Source organism: Megalops cyprinoides, chromosome 19, assembly GCF_013368585.1.
Source record: "Megalops cyprinoides isolate fMegCyp1 chromosome 19, fMegCyp1.pri, whole genome shotgun sequence".
NCBI lineage: Eukaryota > Metazoa > Chordata > Actinopteri > Elopiformes > Megalopidae > Megalops > Megalops cyprinoides.
The window spans coordinates 5489398-5511133 of record NC_050601.1 but is presented as its reverse complement, the minus strand read 5'-3'; the positions used below and the strand labels follow the sequence as shown (position 1 = coordinate 5511133).

At 46.9% G+C, this 21736-nt stretch overlaps 2 protein-coding genes across 2 annotated transcripts in view; one reads left to right on the top strand and one right to left on the bottom strand.

Annotated features, from left to right (window-relative positions):
- The window catches only part of LOC118794164 (voltage-dependent P/Q-type calcium channel subunit alpha-1A-like), a 109104-nt gene extending 101961 nt beyond the window's left edge, over positions 1-7143 (top strand). Inside the window, 5 exon segments of the mRNA XM_036552344.1 lie at positions 531-566; positions 2323-2521; positions 3563-3831; positions 6525-6986; positions 6988-7143. Coding sequence (XP_036408237.1) covers positions 531-566; positions 2323-2521; positions 3563-3831; positions 6525-6986; positions 6988-7143 — 1122 coding nt within the window.
- Positions 7144-17431: 10288 nt separating this feature from the next.
- Positions 17432-18967, bottom strand: LOC118794795 (immediate early response gene 2 protein-like). The gene has a single exon (XM_036553061.1). The coding sequence runs from the start codon at positions 18822-18824 to the stop codon at positions 18249-18251; it is 576 nt and encodes a 191-aa protein (XP_036408954.1). The 5' UTR covers positions 18825-18967; the 3' UTR covers positions 17432-18248.
- Between the last annotated feature and the right edge of the window lie 2769 nt (positions 18968-21736).

Below are 21736 nucleotides of genomic sequence, written 5' to 3'. Positions count from 1 at the left end.
ATGTACATTCTTTGTGTGTATGTGTATGTGTGTGAGTGTGTTTTGTGCAGGGTGTCATTGGTGCTCGCTGTGTAAGTTGTGCCTCTCTCTCTGTACTGTATTGTGCTGTGTTGTGGACTGTGGAGTGGTGTACAGTAGTGTTGTCATGGTGACCCTGTGTCTAACACTGCCTCTGTTCCTCAATGTGTATGTGTGCGTGTGCCGCTGTGGTAAGTGTCTCTCCTTCCGTTGTTGTTGCTTCTGTGTCTAACTGGGTTCTCTTTCTCTCTGCTTTTTCCTCTCCTCTTTCACTCCCTTTTTTTTTGGCTTGTCCATCCCCCGCCCCCTGCCCCCCTCCCTCTGCTTTCCTGTTACCCCCTCTCCCCTTTCGTCCTCTGCCCCCATCCTCCCACCCCCCTCTCTCTCTCCTGTGTTGCTCTGGTGGCTGTGCTGTGGGTCTCTGTCCTTCCCGTGCTGTTTTCTGTGCGTGCTCTGTGTGTGCCGTACCTGTGGCTTCACGTGTGTGCGCCCTCTGTGTGCCTCCTCTACAGCGGAGAAAAGGAAGGCCCCGTGGGAATAACCTCAGTGTATGTACCCTGTCTCCGTCTCTCTCTCTCTCTCTCCCTCTCTCTCTCTCTGTCTGTCTCTTTCTCTCTCGCTCCCTCTCTCCCTCTGTCTCTCTCTCTCTCTCCCTCTCTCTTTCTCTTTTTCTCTCTCTGTCTCTGTATCTCTCTCTCTCTCCCTCTCTCTTTCTCTCTTTTTCTCTCTCTGTCTCTGTATCTCTCTCTCTCTCTCTCTCTCTCTCTCTCTCTGTCTCTCTCTCTTTCTCTCTTTCTCTCTTTTTCTCTCTCTGTCTCTGTATCTCTCTCTCTCTTTTTCTCTCTCTCTGTCTCTGTATCTCTCTCTCTTTCTCTCTCCGATTCTTCCTCTTAATTAAGCGGCGTCACCTCGTTTCTCTCAGTGTCTACCCCTCCCTGCTGTCCTGTCTCTCCCTCCTTTCTCTCTGTCTTTCTCCAGAGTTCTCCATCTCAGTTTCTCTGTGCCTTTGCTCCAGTTCTCCAGCATTTTTGGGGCTTGTTTCACCTTCTCTCTGTCTCTCTGCCAGGTGTCATTGTCTCTGTCACCCCCCTCCAGAGAGAGAGAGAGAGAGAGACAGTGTCCTGTTCTGTGCATGATCCATGAGATTATTTGCCACTGCAGAGACTCCCATTCAGTTTAACGAGAGAGTGTGGCTAAAACCTCAACACAAAAAGAGTAACTACACTCTTTGAAACAAGCATCATTATGTTTGAAATTGTTCCTCTGACTTTTGTTATAGAGTAAGCCTTTCCAAAACACAAGAGTCATTACACACGGAGAATCTCTCTGGCGGCAGACTTGCAGTGTCAGTCTGTTGTGAATGGAGAAATATCCCTTCCTCCTTGGCCTTTCTCGCCCTCTCTCTTTCTTTTTAACCTTTGTGTTCAACAGACCTAACTGCTTGCCCGTGTCTGCATCGGTTACAGCTGCTCTGTGTTTCTGTGCTCACCGTCATAGCCGTATATACGTACACGCGAGGGTGAGCGTGCGTGTGTGTGTGTATGCGTGCATGCGCGTGTGCATTCGACGTGCATCTGCGGCGTGCACGTCCTATAGGGCTGTCCATACGTCCTGCCTGCAGGAACAGGTTAATGACAGAATGGGGGGGGGGGGTCTGAGAACCCCGTGAGGTGGCTGTGCGCCCTGCTTCAGGTTCAGGACCCTGGACAGCTGCTATATTTGCCTGCATGGCCAGGGGAAGTCACATGGTCAGCCGCAGTCAGGAAGCAGGAATGTGCTGTACTGCCAGATCAGCTTGGGGGGGTGGGGGTTAAAGGTGGAACATACAACACAGGTAAAGTTCGGAGTGCATGTCAGGCATGGCCTGTGCCCTCTGTTGTCCTGTTTCTCTCTCTGTCTCTCTCTCCGTCTTTCCCCTTCTCCCTTTCTGTCCCTCTCTCAGTTCCCATTTTCTCTCTCTGGGGGCAGCATGCATGGTGGGTGTGTTGGGCGGAGTGGGCTGACAGAGCTTCAGAGGAAAGACCGCACTGCGCACACACCCCCCACGAGACTGACACTTACACTGCACACACACACACACACACACACACACACACACTTCATTTAGACAGTACTCCTGCCTGGCGAAACAGTGCTCTCCTTTTTTTTTCCCTTCGACTTATCCCTGCAAAAAAAGCAGATCGATCCATCCCTTGCCCCCTCCGCCCTTTTATTCCCGCACTTCATATCTCTGTCTCCCTCACTCTCTTTTCCTCTCTCTCGCTCTGTCTCTCTCTCTCTCTCTCGTACCCTCTCTCCACGCAGACCATCACGGACACCAGCCCCATGAAGCGCTCCGCCTCGTCCCTGGGTCACAGCCGCCCCGGGAAGGGTTCCAGGGTGGACGACTATGCCCTGGAGAGGGTGATCCCCGAGGAGGGCCAGCGGCATGGGCACCGCCGGCGTGAGCGCAGCCACCGCGCCTCCGAGAGGTCGCTGAGCCGCTACACCGACGCTGACACAGGTCAGCGCTGTCGCGGGGTCTGATGGGCTGGGGGCAGGGCCTGACAAGGAGGGGCAGGGTCTGATGGGAAGGGGCGGGGTCTGATGGGAAGGGGCGGGGTCTGATGGGGAGGGGCGGGGTCTGACAGGGAGGGCGGGGTCTGATGAGGAGGGGTGGGGTCTGACAGGGGCAGAATCTGACAGAGAGGGGTGGGGTCCGATTGGCCTGGGGCAAGGTCTAACAGACAAGGGCGGGGTCTGATAGGGAGGGCCGGGGTCTGATGATAGAGAGGGAGGTCCAGGGCTGGGTGATCACTGTGCAAATCTGTTGAAATTGGTATCACCAGGATTACATTACATTGCATTAGATTATTGCCATTTAGCAGACACTCTTATCCAGAGCGACTTACATACAGTCCCAGTCAAATGTTTGGACATACCTGATTAAGATGAAACATGCTGTATACAATATATGCTACAATATGTGCTACAAATATAAATACTGTAGTTGATTCCCATGTATGAATTTCTTTCCAAAAAAGAAATTATTTTAAAAAGTATTTTTTGCCTACTTTGATTTGTTTAACATTTTTTTAGTCGATGCGTAATTCCATTTGGGTTATTCCATAGTTATTTCATGTTTTTGATGTCTTTACTGCTATTCTAAAATGTGGGAAAATAGTAAAAAATAAAGAATAAAAGTTGTATCCAAACTTTTGACTGGTACTGTAGGTTACAGTTTTATCCATATATAAGGCTGGATATTTACTGAGGCAAGTGTGGGTTAAGTACCTTGCCCAAGGATACAACGGCAGTGTCCCAGCGGGGAATCAAACTTGCAACCTCTCGGGTACAAGCCTTTCCTCTTACTGCTATGCCACACTGCTGCCCCATAAGGGATCAGAAGGACTGGGTGACAGCTTGGTTGGGGAGTCGGGGGGAATCGGGGGAATTGGGGTACAGGTGTGGCTTGGAGTTATGGAGGTGAATAAAGAGAGGAGTGTGTGAGGCTTCATCTGGTTAAGTGGTGAGGGCTGGATAATGATTGGGCGTGACCCGGTAGGGCTCGGCACAGACCTCAGCACCACCACGCAGTCAGGTGACCTACCGCCCAAGGAGAAGGAGCGAGACAGGGAGAGAGAGAGGGACCGGGAGCGCGGTCGGCCCAAGGACAGGAAGCACCACCACCATCACCATCACCACCACGGCTCTGTGGATAAGGAGCGCTACGGGCCCGACAGGGGAGACTACGGCCACCGGCCCGGCCGCGACAGAGACCGGCGCTGGTCCCGCTCGCCCAGCGAGGGCCGAGAGTGCCTGACACACAGACAGGTGGGCTCCACTCTCCCTGTACCCTCACACTGCTCGCTGATACACACTCACATTAACACTGCACACTGACACACTCACAGTAACACTGTACACTCACACACAGGTGGGCTCCACTCTCCCTGCACCCTCACACTACACACTCACACACACACACAGTAACACTGCACACTCACACACACTCACAGTAACACTGCACACACACACACACTCACATTAACACTGCACACTCACACACACTCACAGTAACACTGCACACTCACACACACTCAAAGTAACACTGCACACTCACACACACTCAAAGTAACACTGCACACTCACACACACTCACAGTAAAACTGCACACACACACTCACAGTAACACTGCACATACACACTCACAGTAACACTGCACACACACACACAGGTGGGCTCCACTCTCCCTGCACCCTCACACTGCACACTCACAGTAACACTACACACTGACACATGCACAGTCGCAGTGCTCTGACACAGCCTTACTGAGATAACCAAACACTACACATACACTCTTACAGCAGTGTAAAGAGTGCTTTCATATATAGCATTCTAGCCTGTCACCCTCCGATGTATCGCTTAGGTTTGAACCTGTGTGGCCAGCCCTGTGCTCCTAAGACAAATCATAACCTGCAAGTAATCACTAATTGTCCGGGATTGTGAACTGTTACATGTATCTGTGTACAGAAAAAGTAAAAAAAAAAAAAAAAAAGCACAATACATTCGCAGAGATTCCAGGCACAAAATTCTAGAATTAGGAACAACACATGGGGACAGTGGTACCTCAGGGATGTATTATAGCACACGTTATAGCGAAGTCTTCTTAAAATCCAAAAAACATTTCACACGCGACACGGTCTGCTGCGAGGGGTGTAGACTGCGTTCTGCACAGGGTGCATTTGCTCCGCCCCGAGCTCCCGCTCCCGCTCAGACACACCGATGGTGTATGTGAAAGCACTCTTTCCTCACACTTCCTGATTACAGTAAGAAAATCCTACTTCTACTATTGCATGATCGTGTTTTTTTTCCCTCAAGTCTGTGAGAACATATTGTTAGGACCTGAGTATCCTACCAATATGGTAATGCATTGTCTTGGAACAGCTTGAATCATGCATTTGTTTTGCCATCCTCAAAATGTTGCGGTGATTGAGTGCCGGGGCAGGAGCATTAGGGTGTCTGCTTCCCAGTCTACAGTGAGGTACGGGAACATCCCAAAAAAAGTGCAGCTCCTGAACTCGCAGTGATGGAGCGCTAACGTCCCTGCCCGAAGGTCCCCGGCTTTTTCCTTAGCATAAAAAAGCCGCAGAGCTCTCTCTCTCTTGCTTTTGGGTTCTTTTGATCTGCCTCTTTCTTTTGAAAGCTTTTTTTTTTATTTGTTAGTTGTTTTTTTAAGAGAGGAAGGAACGGGCACATATGGAAAGAGCGTCTCCCTAGTGACAAAGCTCTCGCTGCTGCTCGCCACGCCTGTGATTACCCACACTGTCACTACACACACACACACGTAGGGTCCTCCCTGTTCGTGTGCTACTGGATTTGTACTTCCTCTCACACCTGCAAGCATGGCTGCTGCACCAGGTCCCAGTTGGCCAGCAGCATTTAAAGCCAACAGCAGTAAGCTCCACCTCCTCTCCTGCATTGTATTAGCTCCCAAGTTGTTGAGACCGAGGCTCGATGATAGGTGGTTACTGCTGCATCACAGTTACTAGTTATAAATACGAAAGCTACAGCTCGTCACTTAAATTAGATTTAGCCTAGACCGGTTTCCAAGCCAAGCTGAAAAATACTCTTATTTTGTGGGCATCCTATTGTTTTATTTAATTGCCTGCAGTGTTAGAGAATACCCTCATGCTTTCTTTTTCTGAAAACACTCCCTGAGATCCTAATGGCTGTACACATTCAGTCTGTGGTTCTTATTTGTTCGGGGTACTTGGACTTTCTCTGAGCTGCTCAAACATATGTCAAGCACCAGCTACACACACTCCAGAATTGTTTGTTTGTTGTAGCTCTAGCAGAAGCGCTTTAACCAGTGATGAATGAAAATGAGTTGGGGAGGACTGGGGCGTGGTGTGAACATGCAGGGTTTGCGCAACAAAGGCAGTGCATGACTGTAGTCTGCGCAGCTGAGGCAGTGCAGTATTCCTGTCTGCGCAGATGAGGCAGTGCAGTATTCCTGTCTGCGCAGCTGAGGCAGTGCAGTATTCCTGTCTGCGCAGCTGAGGCAGTGCAGTATTCCTGTCTGCGCAGCTGAGGCAGTGCAGTATTCCTGTCTGCGCAGCCGAGGCAGTGTGAGCAGCACCGGGCTGTGCTTGTCGCTGCAGAGAGTCCTGCTGTAGTCGAGGATGAGTGTAACACCTGCTGTTTTACCACAACCACTTACAGAAATCAATTTCTCTTTTCTTTGTTTTCTTTCCTTTGTTTCCGTGTTGTTTTCTCTCTCTGTGCCTCGTTGCTTCTCTCCGTTTGCCGTTCCCCCCCCCCCATTGTTGGCATCGGTTTGGTTTTTTTTTTTGGTTTTGGGTGTGGTTCGTTTTTTTCGACATTCTCCCTCTCACTCTCTTATGATTACTCTCGTTACTCGTCTGTGTGTGTGTGTGTGCGTGTGCGTCGTCTCTCTCTTTCTCCTTGTTTCGTTGTTAATTTTGTTGTCCTTTTTTATTTGCTTTGTTTCAATTTTCATGTAGGGCAGTAGTTCGGTGAGTGGGAGCCCCGTCCCCTCGACCTCCGGCACCAGCACACCCCGCCGCGGCCGTCGCCAGCTGCCCCAGACCCCCGCCACTCCCCGACCCCACGTCACCTACTCCCCAGTGGTCCGTAAGGCCATTAACACCCCTCCCGGCCAGCAGAGCCGGCTGCCCACCCCCACGCCGCGGCGGTTCTCCCCCCCGGGCCCCGAGCCCTACCACCACGGGTCCCCGCGCTCCACCCGGCCCGGCCGCTGGGCCCCCCCGCCGGACAGCGTGGAGGGGGACGGCTGCTTCTACGACCAGGACTACGAGTACGACCATCACGAACCCCCCGCCTACGAGCCGGGCCCCCCCACGCAGGGCAACCCCCACTCGCACCAACACCCGCACCCCCACCCGCACCCCCACCCCCGCTCGCCCAGGACTTCCCGTCACGCGCCCCCGCCCCAGGCCCAGCCGCCCCCCCCGCCGCCTGCCCAACGGCTACCGCTCGTCCTCGCCCTCCCCCCACCACCACGGCCCCCACCCGGGGTCGCACAAGCCCCCCCACCCGAGAGGACCCAGAAAGGGGCTGCATGAACCGTACAGCGAGACGGACGAGGACGACTGGTGCTAGCCTCTGGGGACCGGGGAGGGGGGGCCGGGGTGGGGGGGGGGGTAGCCACGCTGTTTCCTTTCCCCTCGCAGAGACGCTCGCCGGGTGGAACGCTCCGGCCGAGCTGCGTGAGCGCGTGCGTGCACGTGCGTGTGCGTGCGTGTGTGCCCGCGCCTCCGCACAGTCCAGCACAAACACAAGGAAGCGCCACGCTGATGGAAGACGGGGGGAAGTCAAGGCATGTTTCTCTCTTTTCTGTTCTCTTTTTTCATTTCTTCTGCTGCTCAGTGTTTCCGGGGGGGGGGGGGGGGGGGGTTTGTGGGGGTCGGGTGAATTGGGAAGGTGAGGGGGGGGGGCGCTGTTGGTTTTGGGACCTTGAGGGGCCACTGAAAAACAAGGGAGCACGTGTAGAAAATAAAAGGCCTACAAAATGATGGAAGCACACTGAGGGGGACTCACCTCATCCCCTTTAGAGAAAACGTAAAACACGCAACAAAGATGGGACCCTCTCTTTACCACGTCAACGTCTGCCTCTGGAAACAAAGAACAACAACACTGAAACACAGAAACTCAAAAAACAAAAAAAAAAGGGAGAATGACCACTTCTGCTTTTCAGGACCGACTGGAGCTCCATCTATTGCAAAAACCAACCCCGGTGTTGGGTAATATTGATGAGTTTTATCATCTGTGTTTACTGTTAATAATTATGACACTGGCGGTGACCCTGTGAGCCAGTGTGCGGGCGGGGTGAGTGGGGGCGGGGCAGCAGGGAGAGGCGCTGACTTTGTGGAGGGGGTGGGGAAGGGGGGGTCTCTAGTCTCCCACTGCCACGCCCACCACTCCCACACTGCTGCCCCAACCCAGAAATGAAGAAACACAAAGAAAAAAAAAAAAAGAGGAAAAAAAAAAAACACTTTCTTCTTCTAATTCTATTGCTTCTTCTTCTACTTCTTCTTCTTCTTCAAAACATTGGAGCTTGATAATTCTGTTGCACCTGTTCAGCTTTGTTTGAACTCTTAGAGTAAAATCCCGTGGAATCCTGCATGATTGATACAAAAAAAACAAAGAGAAACTTTACTGTATGAGGGGGGAAAAATTCCGTTTTTTACGTCTGTTGGAGTTCTCTCTCTCTCTCTCCCTCTCTCCATCTCTCTTCCTCTGTTGGTTCCTCTCTCACTGTGTATTTAGGGTAAAAAAGGGGGCTTTTAGAACTGTTTGGAAAGCACAATGACACCTTACACACACACACACACACACACACACACGTACGCACATTCACACGCACGCGCACACACACACACACACACACATCCATTTAGGTTTCCACCTGTGTGAGATTGTGCTGTTTGTTTTTCCACAATATTTTATATTCTATGCCAAATTACAAGCACAACTACCAACACAAATGAAGAATTATACAATATATGTTTAATTGTGTTTTCCTTTAAACGTACATACATTAATTTTGTAAAAAATATTTTATTTGATTATACAATCCCTCCATGACACGTTTTGAGTATAGATTTTCAATTAACTTTTAATGCAATGACAGGTACATCAAGTTAGACATCTGCACTTCACCATTCACATACTGTAGTAACTTAGTCTCATACAGAAAGTGTACTGACAAATTTAATCTGAAAAGTTTAACACAGTGGAGATTCCTGATCATATCAGGATTCATACCCCTGTGGGGTTAACCAAACCCAGGCCAGGCCCAGTTCCTGTAGTGTGAGTGTGTGAAAGACACTCCCCCCCTTAACCAAAACCCGTGCTTTCAGTCTTCCATGGTTTTGCTGGAGAGAGAACGTGAAAGAGGGAGAACCAGAGAGAATTTCTCCATTTTAAGAAGTTGATTTGTTATTAATAGCGATAATGGTTCTATAAATAATAATAATGATATTAATGATAATTATAAAAAATATATAATGATGATGATGCTTATGATTATGAGAGAGAGAATCTCTGTAGATTTGTGTTATGTTTACTGGAGTCAGCTGGGTTCATCTTGTTTCCATTCTTGTGTTCATGTTTTCTGACTGACAGTGCTGTTTTGGGCATGGAACTGGCATTGGGGTGGAGCTCTGGAAGACAATGGCATTGTGGGACAGCTACCCTGCTGTTGTGTAAACCAGTTCCTACCTCTAGATCAAAAGAATTCATGACTGTAAAGGGGTTCTAGGACTGTTACAGAACAGGCTGGGTAGTATCATACTGAAGATATGGTCTGAATAATTGGTTAGTCCAATAAAAAACAGCGATCAATATGGATCAGATTGAACATGGCATTCACAACAGTAAAACTGGCTTTTTCAGCTCTTTCTCAGCCCTGGGGTTCTGGATGAAGGATTTAAACTGGAGTGCTGTAAACCAAATGCTTGTGATGTAGGTTCCCAAAGACATAACAGCGTCCCTTCATTCGCACAGTGTCTCCCACACTAAAGGTGTTCATCTGTGAAAAAAAACAAGAATGTGTGGGTTTGAAACCTACATCCAAATTATTTTCAAAATTCAGTGCTCTCACACTGCGTATTTGGGAGCAGCGGTCAGAAATGAGGATGTCATAAATTTCCTGTCCTTTGGGTGGCGCTGCTGTGTCTTTGAGGAGCGAAGGAAGGGGGAACGGAGCTCCACTACCACTCCCAGTCGCCAGGGGGCGCTGTATCCGGCACAAAACATCGTTGTCTCTTGTCACACTTAAGAGTCCTTCTGCTATTAATACAGGGACTCTGCTCACGCCCGCCTTAATTTCACTCCGACAGCTGACTCTTTCTGTACGCTGGGACTGGAAGTAGGAGTTTGTCACCAGTGGAGCACCTTCTCTTTTTTCAGGACATGTAACACAACCAAACCAACTGCATGGGAGAAACAATGACTGGGCCTTTTCTGCAAAACCTTCCTCTGTGTCCCCCTGATCTGTTTGTGTCTCTGTCAGCCCCAAACAATGATGTCCACTTCTCCTCAATCTGTCTTTCTCACTGCACCAGAGAGGAACAGACAATTACTAACATTATTAACAACAACAACACCTTTATTATTATTATTATTGTTATTATTATTATTATTATATCACACCCATCAGCAGTCAGGTATCAGTCAAATTACAATACAGCTATGACACTATAGATATCCTTCTATAGATACAGTTTAGTACAGTACAGATATAGCATTGGGTATCTTCAACTTTAGATATCTCTGCGCCTGTCCCACTTTAGGTATTACATTATGAATATAGATCAGACAATATCATTCTATAGATATGTCACTATAGACATAGATGTCACACTTTAAGTGTCACAAAACACAGGTAAACTTCTCAACACAAAGCTTACTGCAGGAACACACTCAGTAGCTCCGTGCTGTAACAGCTGTGTTTGTATGTGTGTGAGTGTGTGTGTGTGTGTGTGTGTGAGTGTGACTGACTGGGTGGGTGGGTGTGGTTGTGTGTATGTACTTCATTTCTGTATGCGCCTGTGGAGGAATGGCAAATGAGCAGTGATCCTGTGTGTGTGTGTGTGTGTGTGTGTGTGTGTGTGTGTGTGTGTGTGTGGGGCTGGATGGCTGGCTGGCTGGGTGTGTGTGTGTGTGGGGCTGGCTGGCTGGCTGGCTGGGGGTGTGTGTGTGTGTGTGTGTGTGTGAGAGAGAGAGAGAGAGAGAGAGAGATAGAGACCGATTGTATCAGTAAGTAAATGATTCAGTATGGGGGTGTGTCTGTTTCAAAAAGCAAAGGTCATAAGACACTTGTATCAGACATTTCAGGAAGAGAAAATAGCAAGTGGGCTGTTCAAATCATATGCTTCTGTCCTCATTGTTGGTCATATACTCTCAGCAACATGTATACGTCTCCTCACAAACCCTCACAAATACAGGATGAGGTTGGTATTGGTGTTTGGCAAATTTACTTTACATTTCCCAGAGGACTGTCTTTTAAAACTGAAGCCGCATTGCCCACGAGCATCTTGGGAGCAAAACTGTTACTGGTCCTGACACCTGTGTTGTAGTGGATGAAGTGCAGCACCTTGCCTGCTTTTGCTGATGCGAAAAGCTAGAGAGACATGGTCACTGATGCCCCACATGTTTTTTTTTATTCAACTTTCTTTTACTCTGGTGAGCTTGGAGTCTCTGTTTCCGTTAAAACACATCCCAAGAATGTTGGGTCAACAGTTCACTTTAGGGTGTTTTTGCCTTGCCTCATTTTCGAGCTTTCCTGCCAAAAAAGGGTACCCTTACTGAATTGTCACACCCAAAACATGCCAACCTGCACGGAGTTGTTACTGGGTCCAATCAAAGGTCTTACCAAAAGCAGATGCAGCAAGTAGAATAGCCTGCTGCCCCAGTGAATCGGATGGTATTCTTAGAGATAGCTCATGGTATTTGTTCAAAACCAAAGGACCTTTTTGTGTCTGAAATATTTTTGAGAGGACATTGCATGGTTCAGCTGGCAGAGATCAACATGCTCAACTATCAACAGACTATGGCAGAGATCAACATGATCAACTATAGTCTTAGTGTACTCCCAATTTAAATTTTCCATATTTTTTTTTCTCAGGCCACAGCTACTCTAGTTGATGAATAGTGTAAAGAATAGCCAATCTGTCTGATATCAATAAGGGTTGTTTTTGCTGGATACAGGAGATGGGTTAATTACTTGATTGGTGAAGAGTAAGGCAAAGAGGTTTAATCTATAAATGTTCTTGGTGGAGTCTACCACAGTGGTAAGTCTGTAGTCGCTTATAAATTTAAAATTCACTTTTTTGAATCCTTTCTCTTGCTCTCTCTCTCTCTTCCCCCATCTCTAACTGTTGTTTCATCTACCTCCTGCCTGCTCACTCATTTGCTCTGTTGATGCAAAAAAAAAAACAGAAGAAAAGAGTTTGGATTGTGGAAGGGCCTCACAGAAAATTGACATAGTCAGAGTAGAGTGTATGGAGCCAAAACGGCCATCAGACTACCATGTTTTCAAAAAAAAGTGATATATATATGAATTTTTTTAGTTTTATTTTTCATTCATTTTTTATTAGTTGTATTTTTCCTTCTTGATTGATTTATTCTGGCTTTATTCTCCTGTTTCTGTTCTTTCCTGCTTCCCCTTCCTCAGATTAGGAAGTCAAGTGCCTTTTTGTGTGTTTTCTTTATAGGTGCCCTTTTCTTATTGTTTCATTCCGCTAAATCTCAGACACACCCTCCCTTCTCCGCTCATGTTTCCCGGTTTCTCAAACACAGACATGATTTTTCTCTTTCAAGCATCAGTCCGCCACCATATCACCACAATCCTTCACCCGCTGTGAATAAACTTGCATCTCTTTAGAGGATGGAAATGTCTTCCCTCACTGTACTTTCCACATTTTATGATACACTCACTTGGTCATGTGCTCTCTGTCTCTTAAATAGGGGCTTTCCTGGAGTGATTTGGTGACAGAGCAACTTGTATTGACTTATCAGTCATAAGAAGAGGAAGTAGGTTTGTGTGTGTGTGTGTGTGTGTGTGTGTGAGAGAGAGAGAGAGAAAGAGAAAGAGACAGGGTGGGTTTGCACACGTAAACACATTTGTGAGGTTTTTTTCTGATCAGAGTTGATTTTGTCATATCTCTCTTCCCTGCACTGGTGCATATCAGCAGAGAAGAAGAGAGCTGGGTTACTGTAAAGGGGAGAGGGGGAGGGCAGAACCATTTGATTTGAGAGTGAGATAACCCTGTGCTTGTGCGTGTGTGTGAGACTGTGTGCATGTGGTGTGTCTGTGTGTTTGTATGCGTGCGTACATCCGTGTGTGTGTGTGTGTGTGTGCGCGTGTGTGCGTGTGTGTGTGTGTGTGTGTGTGTGTGTGTGTGTGTGTGCGCTCATATATCCTTTAGAGTACATTGTTTCCAGTGCCTTACACTGTACAATAAAGCAGCCACAGTCTAACACTTACATGGACATGTTTACTTTCAGGAAGAAGCAGACAGATATATATAGAGTGATGTAAACCAACATGGGGTGAGCTCTCCCACCTCACTTCAAATTATTATGTAATTGTTCAAATTATTAGCCAATTACACTCTCCCTCTCCCTCTCTCTCTCTCACACACACACACACACACACACAGGACAGTCACGCTTGCAGTGGAGGTCTGAGAGGACTGAATTTGTGGGATTATGTGGCATTCTGTGGCACTGCTGACAAGGAGTCAGGGCAGGGATGGTGGGATTGGTGGAATGGGGGCTGTCGTGAGGGTCTGTCATCTTTCTCTCTGTACATTCGCTTTGTAATTCATGTGTATATCATCCATAAACCTCCAGAAACATCCACTGTGTCCATTCTCTTCTCTACCTCAGTCTCCGTCTCCCTCATGTCTTTTTCATATCTCTTATGTCGCCCTCATTCCATTTTTCCTGTACCTGTACGCTGTTGTTTTGTTTTTTTTTTTTTGTATTGTGTTCTGTTTGCTAGGCAAGTTTTTTTTTCTTCCTTTTTCTTAATGCAAACACAACTGCAGGCAAGCTGCCTAACAAGCTTTGTCATGTCTGACCACCAGAGGGCAGCATCAGAATTTTCTGAGGTTGCTCCGGAGGGAATCGGCTCCCTCAGTGATGGAATTAACCGCCACTTTAGCGCGAATAATAACGGACATGGTATGTGTGTGTACTGCATGTGAGGGAGTTGTGTGTGTGCGCACAAGTGTGTGTGTGTGTGTGTGCACGTGTGTGTGTGTGTGTGCGTGTCAGAGATGGAGATGGAGAATGTGCATGTGAGAATTACGCTTTGAATGAAGTCTTTTGGGGAGGAAATGAATGGTACTGAATGGTCAGTATTTTTTTTGTTTTGTTTTCTTAATGTTTTCCTCCAGTGTTGCAGCAAGCGTGGTCTATTCCATGAGTGTGAGGTATGCTGAAGTGTGTATGAAGTGTATATGAAGTGTGTATGCGAGTGTGTGAGTGTGTGAGTGTGAGTGCGTGCGTGTGTGCGCGTGTGTGTGTGCGTGTGTGCACAGCGTATTTATACCAGGCCCTTACATACTCCTTTTCACTGTCTGTCAGTGCGTCCCCACCAATTCATCAATCTAACATCAACTAACTTAAGATAAATAACCACACAATTAAGTCAAAAAAACAATGTAGGAGCCGCTATGGAAAAAAAAGAAATAAAAACATTTTGATTACAAAAAAAAGACCAAAAAAAGTAAAATATTTAATTACAGATCTGCATGTGCAATGTGCATGCCACACCGTGGGTTTAACAGTCATCTTCAGGAATAAAAAATAATAATATGAATTAAAAGAAAAAAAATATATAAATATAGATAGATGTTTTTAAAGCAACATGTTCCTTTTTTTCCTTCTATTTTTAAAAACAAAAAATGCAAAAAAAGACAAAAAAATCTAAATAGCAAAGTGACTTTGGTGAGAATCAAAGGCAGTTTGTTTTTACTGCCAGCTGTTCACTGCAATCCTGGAGGTGAGACAGACACTTCAACACAATGTTCAGGACATTATAAAAAAAACTCCTGTGGAAAAAAAAGAATAAAAGATTGAAAATGAATTCAAACTCCCTCCATTTGTTGGGTTGGAGCAGGAGCTGCCTGATGATGTACCCATTTACTCTGGCTATGAAATCGTTTTTTCTCTCTCCGTCTCTTTCTCTCTGTCTCTCTCTCTCTCCCTCTCTCTGTCTCTCTCTCTTTCTGTCTCTCTCTCTGTCACACTGCTATTTCTACCAGTGCATTTTGTAATTCCAAACAAAAATCTTCCTAAGAACCTGAATAAAACCAGAGAGAATGCACCCTGTCTTCTGCCTCCTTTCTCCTTCTCCTCCTCCTCCTCCTGCTCTTCCTCTCCATCCCTCAGTCTCCACCTGCAAAGCTCCTTGATGCACACCGTAAGGTGCTAACTACCAATGCTGGAATTTCCTGCCCGGACCAAGGACTGGGACTTGCTGCAGCTTGAAAGGTACGATGAGCCAGAACGTGGTGAAGTCTATCCGGCGCTCACGCATCTCACTATGCATTTTCAAGTCTTTTGCTTCAAATATTCCACATCTTCCCGTGCAGAGTCCGTAAGTGGAAAAGTCAAGTGATTGCTGCACAGAGCCACTAATGAATATTCTGTGTATATATTCATGTGTACTGTACATGTAGAGGCGACATTGTGAAGTGAAAACCATTATAATTCCATTTGGTCCTAGAGCAACTTGCATAGTGTTACCTGTTTATAAAGTTGAATATTTACTGAAGCAATTCAGGTGAAGTACCTTGCCCAAGGGTACATACTGTATGTACAAGTGTACAAAATAGCAACGCCTCACCTGGGAAACAAACTAATTATAAAACAAATTGAAGGCGGAAGTTTTAAACGATAAAGTAGGGAGCTGAGAAACAGGACAGGGCGCATATCAGGGCAAAAGTCTGGCGCAAGTCTTTCGGTGCTATTTTATCTGGAGTGTTAAAACTTGCTCCACCCAGGCAACACTTCAGCTGTAAAAGCACTATTCTGGTTCCTGACCTCTGCGCTGTCACCCGGGTGCCCCTCCCTATCCTGTCCGTCCCGTTTCTCTACCCACATCACCCCCTTTACTGCCTTATTGTTCTCCCTCCTCTCACCAAACCCAGAACCTCCCCTCCCCCGCAGCCTTCCGGTACTGGCCCTTTGCAGACTCCCTCTGTTCTTTATGTTCTCCTTCCTCCTTCCTTCCCCTTTCTCCTTGCCTCAAACACATGTTTGGGAATTTTGTCGCCCGATGGAAACTACACGGCCAAACCTGTTTTGTCATACAGGTTTACTGCTGTAATGCAGAGTGCCGGGTTTCTGCAGCAGCCACATATCATATTTGGCTCGTGGCCATTTCAACTGGCTACGCAATCTCCACCCACCCCCCCTACCCCCCACCCCCCACATCCCTGTCGGCCAGATGTGCAGATGCGTGAAGAATCTTGTTCTCCTCTTGTTCTATAAATACCTCCCCGCTCACGCATTCCTCCGCCTGCCTCACTTCCTGTTTCCTGTCTCCCGCGAGACAGAACCAGTGGCGGACCGGATTTGCTCGCAGCTCACACATTCTGATACGCACATTCACACACACACACGCACATACATGCACACGCATTCTGCAATGCATGACTTGCACACACTAACACAAAGAAATGCCGTGAGTGGCACAGGATACTTACTAATTAGATTTCAAAAGGTAATGTAATCACTTAAAGTTTTACAATATTTTAATGATAATTTGGGGCACTCCTCTTGATTTTGCACGCACACATACATGTAGTGTAGTGTCAATGGTTCTACGTTCCTTATTTGCGAGTCTTTCATACTTATTGGTATTGTGTCCAGCAAATTCTCTTTAATTTCTACTCCTGGAGTGAAGAAGATAGCAATATCTCATTGTTGTCATGAGAGATAATAAACTAAAGCTGATGTTTTTGTATTCACGTCCTGAGTAGTTGTGTGGGGGATTCACTCTAAATTTATTGTATTGACAATTTTTCAACAAGAACATTTTCCCCTCCGTGACGTCATAAAAAAGCAATAAATTATGGACTTACTGTATCCTTTGTCTTACATCAGCAAACTTTCTATGTGAATCACAGTGCGTGCTCGGTGGATCAAGCATCCCCAGACCAAAAAAGTGATATAATCTCCGGTAAATTACAGTCAGAAATGTGTAATGCGTTAATCATTTTATTCATCACGCTGTTTCATAATTTTTGAGTGAAATCACGCGGAAATTGCTGGGGGGCTTTACGGTTTTATAGCGGTCCTTTGTTTTCGTCGGATCTGCGGTGTAAATCTTCGCGATTATCCCCGGGGGTGGTACCGCTGTGTGAATAACGATGACAAAGCAGGGACCGCGTGTCGCGCCCAAACCCGCTTCCTGCCTCCCAGCGAGCAAACACCCCTAACCTCCGGGCGCTATCCGTCACCTTTGCATATCCAAACACATCAGCTCCCCATCATCGGCCCTCGCCATTCAGGTCTTCATAACCGATTGCATTGAAGAATAACCAGTCAGCTGCTTGGAATGATTCTGTCAAATGAGATACGCAAGGTACCTTACATTCTAAATATATGCAGTCACAAGCCATCAGGTGCAATGCATGTTGGTGAGGCCTTGTGGTACAGTGTTATATCGTGTTTTTTAACCACATATGTAGGTACGACTTGCATGTGGGTGCATTTACCTGTGAACTATGAAATTATGTGATAAAATAATAGTAGTTATGTGATTTTTATCAAGTAGGTGGAAAGCAAATATGGGCTGGAACGTAACAGAGGGAATGGATTAATAAGGAATGAAAGTGGAAAAAATGAACCCAACAACAACATGTCAAGGGCAAACAGCAACTGTTTTATTGTATTTAAATGAGGTATTTCATGAAACAAAAAACAAATGCATTAACAGCAGCGAGGAGCAGGTGAAACACATAGTGAACCTTCCCCACTGATACATAAAACGTCTCATTACGTCCCACAGGGATAAATACATGTATATACACACCACCGCTGTATGCTTCAGCAGCTGAATGAACCAGTGCACTTTCCACGTTTCGCATACAGCACATAATAACCCCAGATTAACTTGGTCATGTAGCACCGTTTGAAATTTATTGTACATAAAACCATATTTAGGGCAAATGGTCGAGACAAAGTCCCCCTTGTCGGGTTAATCGTGGATTAGCCAGCTAGTCGCCCCCACGATTCAGCCGGTGTGGTTGCGGAAGTTTCTCAATCCGGTTTTGAGTCATGCAGTCGTACAACAGGATCTGCTGAGCACTGTCAACTCCTCTTCGCCGCGCTGAGCTTCGTAAGAGACGAGAGGAAGCCGCCAACAGGTCGGTCTGACTCATGTGTCGCTGTTGCCGACAGTCCGAAGCAGAACTATCCATGTGCGGTCAGACCACGCTTGACCATCAGTGCTTTCCCCGCCTCCGTGTTTCTCTTGGAATTAACCGCCGCTGGGTCACGTCGCGTCACTGGACACCGCATGTCCGTGGCAAAAGCACTGACTGAGGTCGGGAAGTCCCGCATCTAGTGCCTCTTCTGCCCGAGTCGCCTTTACACATAGAGAAGGCCACTGTCTGACCTGTCTATGTTCAGTCCAGAGTTTTCGAACCCCCTGATTTCAGCTAGTGACTTTTCGCTTTGACAGCTCAGAACGCTGCGATGGCTTGAGACACGGGTAGTGAAGTCAGGGTATTCCCGACTCGACTGCAGCTCCCCGAGTTGCTCCTGAGCGCCGCGCTCTGAACAATCACCCGCTCTTCCCCCGCTTCCATTTTTGCCCTCTTGCTCGGCAAAAAGTCTGGCTCCGCTGCCGCCTTGCCCCGTCTCTTCCTAGAGTGGCGGTCATGTCCCAGAGGATTGCAGTTCTCCTTGTTCGCTTGAGTCCTCTTACAGACAGACGGCTTTTCCTCGCCCTCTGACTGCTGGCTCTTTTCAGTAGAGGCCGGCGGCGCGCAGTCAGATCCAGAGGTCTCCGCAGGTACGCCGCTAGTGTCCATCGCTTCCTCGGCCGGTGCCTGTTCCGGGACGGCAGAAGGGGTGGCAGCCGTTCCCTCGTTCTCGCAGGTCATGTGGGCGGTGTGGTAGATGTCCCGGGCGGACCTCATCACGAGCGTGAGCAGGAGGCTCCGGTGGAGCCTGAGCCCACCGCGCTGGGTGCGTGAGCTGTACAGCTTGCCCAGAGCCTGAACCATGATCCGCTTGGCCTCTGCGCTCACGTCCATTGCTCTTTTCTTGCCTCCGTAAATAGTCAGGTCAAATTCTTAAAAGTTCTTTTAGGTGTTGGTTTGACTTTTGCACTTTCACTTTACCTAAATTCTTCCGCGTATTGTGTTCTTTTCACAACTACTTTACTTCCCCGGCTTCCACACACTTATGTCCGTAGGGTGCGGGGTGGGTTATTATAGTAGCTCTGACGTCAGGATTTACACTCCCGTGTGATTGACAGTTGTGCTCCACCAATGGTTTCTACCCTAGGTTATTACGGCTGTTGCGGTTACAAGACGTAGCAGATACGTACGCTGTTAACAATAATGTGGTATACATTTTTGATTGATATCTGACACAAAATACATTGCTCCTCATATGCATGGCGTAGGTGTGTGTGTGGATGAGATGACATTTGACTCGTGATAATGCAGGAAATGATCTTACAGTTATGGTACCATCCACCCTCTGACTTTTTGACATGAAAGATTATCTCTACTAAAAGCCCTCTGCATGCGATATCACAAGATATGCACTTTCATTCATCTAATATTTCACAGTGATGGCATTCTTTAGACCGTGCTCTTGTGGGTTTTATTTCAGCGAGGGTCTTAAACTGGCTTGTAGTATGACCGAAAGCAGTGTGTATCAGGACGTGCACCTTATCCTCGAAATAACTTTCAGTTTGGCTGTGAAGTATGCATGCATTATATTGTCTTGTTCGTGTATTTTAGCTACTGACGGGTGCAGGCCTCTTAAAAATCATGGAATAAGCGCATGAACTGTAATTCCAGTTCCTTTCATAAACATAACCTGGGCGAGATAAAGGGAGTTTTAGACAGGGTACTCGAGCTATCTGCAGCTAATACATTTTTTTGTGTTTCCTCTTTCTCTAGGCCATCTGATAAGTCCGTAGTTTGCATACGTAACCTGTTAATTCCCCAGGGTTTTTCTTCTGAACAAACTGTGACGACATGCCCATATAAAGAGCATCCGGTGGGTTCCCAGGGCCGCGATGTGGAAAATCCATGACGCGTGGGCAGCTGTACTTCCAGTTGCCATATTTAGGCGGAGGCGGTGCTGATTCCGTCATCGCTACAGCCTTATTTGGTGTTGTCACCAGGGGCGGCCAGCTTCCTCTGCCCAAGTATGGAACAAAGCCCTACGAGCGTTAAAGTTACGGCGGATTTGGGTCTGCCAGGCTATTAATAGCACAGGAAGCATCCTAGGACAACACATCTGTCTTCGGTGTTCTGTTTATTCCCGTTATTGGTTCAACAGCCATTTCACTGGCCTTTTAATCTTTTTTGTTTCTTATCTTTGAATTCGTCAGGCTGTTGTGTAACTGCGCTCACCACCTTCAGTGTGATGATGTTGTATTAAATCAGATTGTGTCACACGTAAGTCATACTAGTCATTTCGCTTATTAGTCCCTGTAATTAGTCTCTCAGGGCAAAATGGCTCAAATCTTGTTGTCTCATCCTGTTTACTCTATTTCTTTTTTTTCCTCTCTCATGCCTTAGCAGTTACACCCTGTTTTACCCAAATATCAAACATTACATTAGTGGCAATTAGCAGACACTCTTATCCAGAGCAACTTACATGGGTTAGTTTTTTTTTTTTTTTACAGCTGGCTATTTACTGTGGCAACTCTGTTATGCCCAAGGGTATAACAGCAGTGCCCCAGGGCGGAATCGAACCAGCAACTTTTCAGTTAAGAGTGCTGCTCCTTACCATTATGCTACACTGCCACCCAGTTATGATATAGATGCCATTGACGTGTGTAAAAATACTTTTCCTTACCCTCAGTCAGATGCTTTATGGTACCCAGTGTGCCAACCAAACACTGCTGTTGGGTATGGCAAAACCCCATTCGCTGCATTCACTTCTTTATCTTACATCTGGCACCTAAATTAAGCATGAGTTGCAAAGGTTTCTAGATTTCTACACACTTTCTGGCACAGCTCTTGGTCCCTCCCTTTGCCTAACGATGCCAAATATGGTTTCAGAACTAAATTTTCACACTGATTTTCGAACATTGAGTAATAAGGCTCAGGTTTTGTACAACTGCTGGACATGTTTCATAGATGTGCGTTTCATTTTTGTGTAAGGATACACACAATATGACCACCAGAAAACCAGGGTTCACATATCAACAACTTACATTGCACTTATTCATTCATTCATCACACACCTTAAACATTTATCAGGTTCAGAATGCCAATGTGTGCAAGCAGCGTGTGAAAAAGCTTTGTCCCTTTGCGCAATACGGCTGCAGAACACAAGATTTCCTGAACTTAGTTTGGCACGTTTATTGCTGGTAGTGTCTAGGTTTGCTATTGGTTGTGCATAAACTCTCATGGCCTTCACTCCTTTCTCTCTCACCTCTCATCATGTATTGTCTCTAGATGTGCATACATTGGCTTCCACGGCTCATCGCCCCCAGCTATGCCCAGAGTGGTCTTTGCCGCACAGAATTGCACTGTGGCATTTGTCAGGCTCCACTCTTTCCTCCCATAATTGGGACATTACTCAGGGCAAACGTTCTTTTAGCCATGGAGTAGCTCGGAGTCAAATCCTTGTTGCTGCCTGAAAGTATACAAGTGCTGTGATAACAATGTTTTGGGAATTTCTCATTTCAAATATATATATCCGACAGGAGAAGTAGAGAGGGTTGTAGAGACAGAAAGAGAGAGAGAGATTTTTTTTCAAGGTTAAATCTGAAATTGTATGTCGGGTGTGACCAATTATGCTCACATGAATGACTAGCTATGCTCACATGCATCCTCACATCACAATGCCTGTTTGTCTGCATGGATTCCAGGTCAAATTTCACACACACACACACACACACACACACATGCAGACGCAAGCAGAAACACACACAGACACACATTCCAGCAGCCATATGTTAGTCCACTTAGAGCAG

What these genes read in the sequence shown, in the direction of transcription:
- LOC118794795 (XM_036553061.1), bottom strand. Translation starts at nt 18,824, where the DNA reads ATGGACGTGAGCGCAGAGGCCAAGCGGATCATGGTTCAGGCTCTGGGC.